The 4066-nt window shown below is 37.2% G+C and overlaps 1 protein-coding gene across 1 annotated transcript in view; it reads left to right on the top strand.

Annotated features, from left to right (window-relative positions):
- The window catches only part of LOC108576362 (thyroid receptor-interacting protein 11), an 87139-nt gene that overhangs the window by 1303 nt on the left and 81770 nt on the right, over positions 1-4066 (top strand). The window contains exon 3 of the mRNA XM_017939338.1: positions 2374-2448. Within this exon, the coding sequence (XP_017794827.1) occupies positions 2374-2448 (75 nt within the window). The remainder of the gene's footprint in view (positions 1-2373; positions 2449-4066) is intronic.

Below are 4066 nucleotides of genomic sequence, written 5' to 3'. Positions count from 1 at the left end.
CTGCACGGTCACGTCGTTCCGGTTTGTTATCGCGGACAATTTGTGGAAGCATAAGAGACCGAAAGCGTGCGCTACGTTTGTTCGTGCTTTTGTAGTAAACCTCAGGACCGTACCTACCCTTTGTTGTTCTAGGAACCGATAGATAGCGATATCAAAGCCTTTTGGCGTGCATTAACAATGCTTGTGTGCTCGCTCGCCCCCATGCCTGTCGTACAAATGCATATAATGTTACAGTGTTAACGTGCCGATTGACTTCTACACCCCCCTTGTTTCTCCCCCTCTCCTCTTCCCCTTTCGAAGCAGACTCTACTCATCGGCAGCCGGTACATATTGTGTATTTACCACGAAATACGACCATTCGTAAATTGATCAAGATATTATGTAGTATATATACATATATATGTATATCGAAAGAGTTCTAGAGAGGGTTGAATTAATAGGACCAAATGAATTGAGTAATTAATCATGCGGTGGCAGAACGAAATGGTAATGGATTTGACTAGCAAAGAGTGTGGTTATGTTTCTGTGTGTACAAAGAGAATTTCTGGGAAAGTGAGATGAATTTTCGATGTAAACATAATGAAATATTTACCATTTGTTAATGAAAGGATTTAACAACAACTGTGATATATATATTAATCTCTGTAGTGTATATATTTTGTTGTGTTTATTTGATACGATGAAAAATTTTTAGCTGGCGTTACGAAAGATAAATTATTATTGTTGTCGAGGTTAAGTACGTAAGTAAGTATAAAGATAGGGTAGGAAGTGTTTTATTCTCAGTTAGAAACGAAGCTGGTAACCGTCGAATAAAATTGTCCAAACGCTGAAGCATCTGTTAATCGCGTTATCAACCTGCTGGAATCGTAATATCATTTTCCAATATTAACGTTCGATATCCCCTAACGTGTTCATGGGAATATAAACCACATAATACCAAGCGACGAGCGTCTTTAATCGGGCGCAATAGTAGTAACGTTGAAACGTCGATCGCAAAATTTTCTATTGACTTTTTCGCTCGTATCGAGATGTTGTTTAAATAACACTGTTATTAAAAGCTCTACGCTTAAACATGATCCACGTTAATACCAGCATTACAAGCCTCGCGGAGTACATTTAACGTTGAATAATTTCAATAATTAACAGCATCGACAAATTCGAATTTATCACGTTGCTCGAGTCACAATAATTTTATACAAATTTCAATAATTCCCAAATCGGCAAACACGGAATCGCACGAATTTAGTTATTAAGATCCGATCAAATTGTACATTGTGTCCATTTATAAAATGTTACCAAATAAAATACGATTAACTCTTACGTTCACTTTTACGTTCTCTTTTCTGCGGTACAGTCACTCGATATAAATAAACAAATCGCTCGTAGAAGCGTAGAGAAAAAAAGTATTCTATCCCCTTCGAAAATACATATATGTACCCGGTAACTATTTTTTTTTCTTCGTCTGTCTTGAAAGTCTCGCTCGAAGAAACGGTTCTAGAAAAAAATTTTTTGGAAATATATATTTCTTTACCGACATGTTACCGCGTATTATCGGTGGTGGATTTAGAATGTTTCGAATCGTTTCACTTTCTTCGCTCCCAGCGTCCGTGGTACGATGGTGAGCCGTATAGGTGGAATATAACGTTTGGAGAAGGAGAAGGGCGGTTATCGCAGCGCAAACCTGAGATAAGGAGGGTAAACAGAAACGCGCATCGTGCGGTCGGTGTGCCCACGGCGTACCACCGGACTTCCTTCTGATTATGGTTACCAATATTTAAGTCCGTAACGTGATTACCGCGTTCCCCATGTCAACGTAACGTTTTTTTTTTCTCTCTTTTTTTTCTTCTTTTTTCGTTCCTTTTTTTTTTCGTCACTCCCCTTCACCTTAGGAGATACCGATTTTTCGTTGCTGTTCCAACAAAATCGTCGAGTTCCAGGAACGCGAGCGAGCGTTCTCCCGTGACAATATCGTAAACGTCTAAACTTTTTCGAACGTTTGAAATTTTTGTTTCAAATTGTACACATCTCTCTTGCGGAGATTATTTACGTTAGTTTTCAGTACGCGTTAACGATTGCACGTTCAATTATACCAGTTTCATGGTGGATGGAAATTTTAATTGCTTCTAGCCTTTGTAGCTGGTTACGTTGAACATTCATTTTTAAAACATCGAATAGGATGTAATCGAGACATAAGTTAAGATGTCTCGTGTTTATCGCATTTCGATCGCAATCTATTCCGCGAGCGTGACTCGGTATTACCAGGCGATGAATTAATGAAACAATTATGTGTAGCAATTCATTTCTCGCCAGCGTTACAGTTCTATTAAAGATTTTCTATGTTTCTTTCTTCTTTTCGTTTGTTTCTCTCCACAGATCTCGCAGCTACGTCGACAGAACTGCGAGCTCCAGAGGACTGTCGTTGAACTGAAAGCGAAACCGAAGGATTCGGTAAGTTTTTCGATGCTTGTTAGAATTTTCTTTTTTCTTTCTTTCAGTTTTATTTATTCGACGAATGAAACAGGCTGTTGCGGTGTAATTAGAGGCTGAAAAAAGAAATACCTGTTCCTTCATCCACACTTACATATTCAACGTTCGGACAATCGCGAAATTTTATGTGCGCTCATGACTCAGTAATGGCACGTTGCTGATTTAGTTTAAAAGAAAGAAACAAAAGAAGGAAAAAGTGGGACACGATAAGAGTAGGACACCGCTCTTTCGCATTATAAACGTTAATTAAGTATTCACGTTGCACGGCCAGTTATGATACAAGTTGGTGTAAAAATCAGTTTCTTTCTTTCGTTGGAATCTATTTTACGGTTAAACGCGAGATTATCCTTGCCCCTTGATTATTCGAAATTCTTCAATCGGATCGCGAATAAAGATAAAAGTTATTTACGTTAAATTTAACGTAGGATTGAAATGAATTACGATACGTTCACGGTACATTTATAAGCTCCGGTATAGATGTATGTAGATATATGTATATCGGTCTATTTACCCGTTCCAACGATAAACATCGAATGTTCAGATTTCCAGGATATTATTGGGAAATCATTTACGATACGAAGCATAAAATTTCGGTGGATTCTGTTATCGCGGGGATGTCCAACGGCAAATTTATTGCGGTATAATGCCTATCGATTTGATTAGTACGCGAAGCATACGGAAATCTAGCGAATCGTGGTGAAATATAGCGATCTCTGCTTAAATCTAGCGAATTCCTTCTGTAATCTATTGGAATCTGAATTCTACTGGAATCTATTGAAATTTACTGGAATTTATCGAAATTTTTTAAAATCTACTAAGATATACTGAAATCGGCTGAATTCTATTAAAATTTTCTGTATTCTACTAATATCTGTTGAAACTTTTTGAAAATTACGGAAATATACTAAAATCTACCGAATTCCACTGAATTCTACTAAAATCTACTGAAATCTACTAAATTTTACTAAAATCTACTGAAACTTATTGAAATCCACCGAAATCTACTAAATTTCACTAAAATCTACTGAAATTCTACTAAAAGAAAACTAAATTCTACTGAAATTTATTGAAATCTGCAAAAATTTACCAAAATCTACTGAATTCTACTGAAACTTTTTTACACATGCCATTCTTTTCTTTCTTTTCAAGGTCACATATTTCTTTCACGAATGTATACAATTTTTCCAACTGTGCCTTAAAACCTTCCATCTTATTCACACTTCGAAACCGTTTAAACTATAATGCATACAAAAATCTTCTCACATCTAACCACAGCTAGAGAATATAATTAGCTGTTTAGCCTGTTTCACATAGCCCACCCTGTATAACGCCAACTTCAGCGAGGAAACGTAATTCAAATCGTACAATACTATCTACACAAACGTAACGTGTCTCCTAACACTTCTGTACCGCGGTGTATTATACTTTCGTGATACTATTATTACAGTTGAATTACATTTCCACGGACGTTCCCGTCCAGCGTTATTATCCGGTCCCTCTCCATCGGTTCACGTTCGTGGCCTGCGTTACATGCCGGTATAATGCTGAGTAGCAGCTGATGAAGCAGATAACGAAACTG

This window comes from Habropoda laboriosa, unplaced genomic scaffold (genome assembly GCF_001263275.1).
Source record: "Habropoda laboriosa isolate 0110345459 unplaced genomic scaffold, ASM126327v1 scaffold36, whole genome shotgun sequence".
NCBI classification, from domain to species: Eukaryota; Metazoa; Arthropoda; class Insecta; order Hymenoptera; family Apidae; genus Habropoda; species Habropoda laboriosa.
The sequence above is the reverse complement of the archived record's forward strand: the minus strand, read 5'-3'. Positions and strand labels throughout refer to the sequence as shown.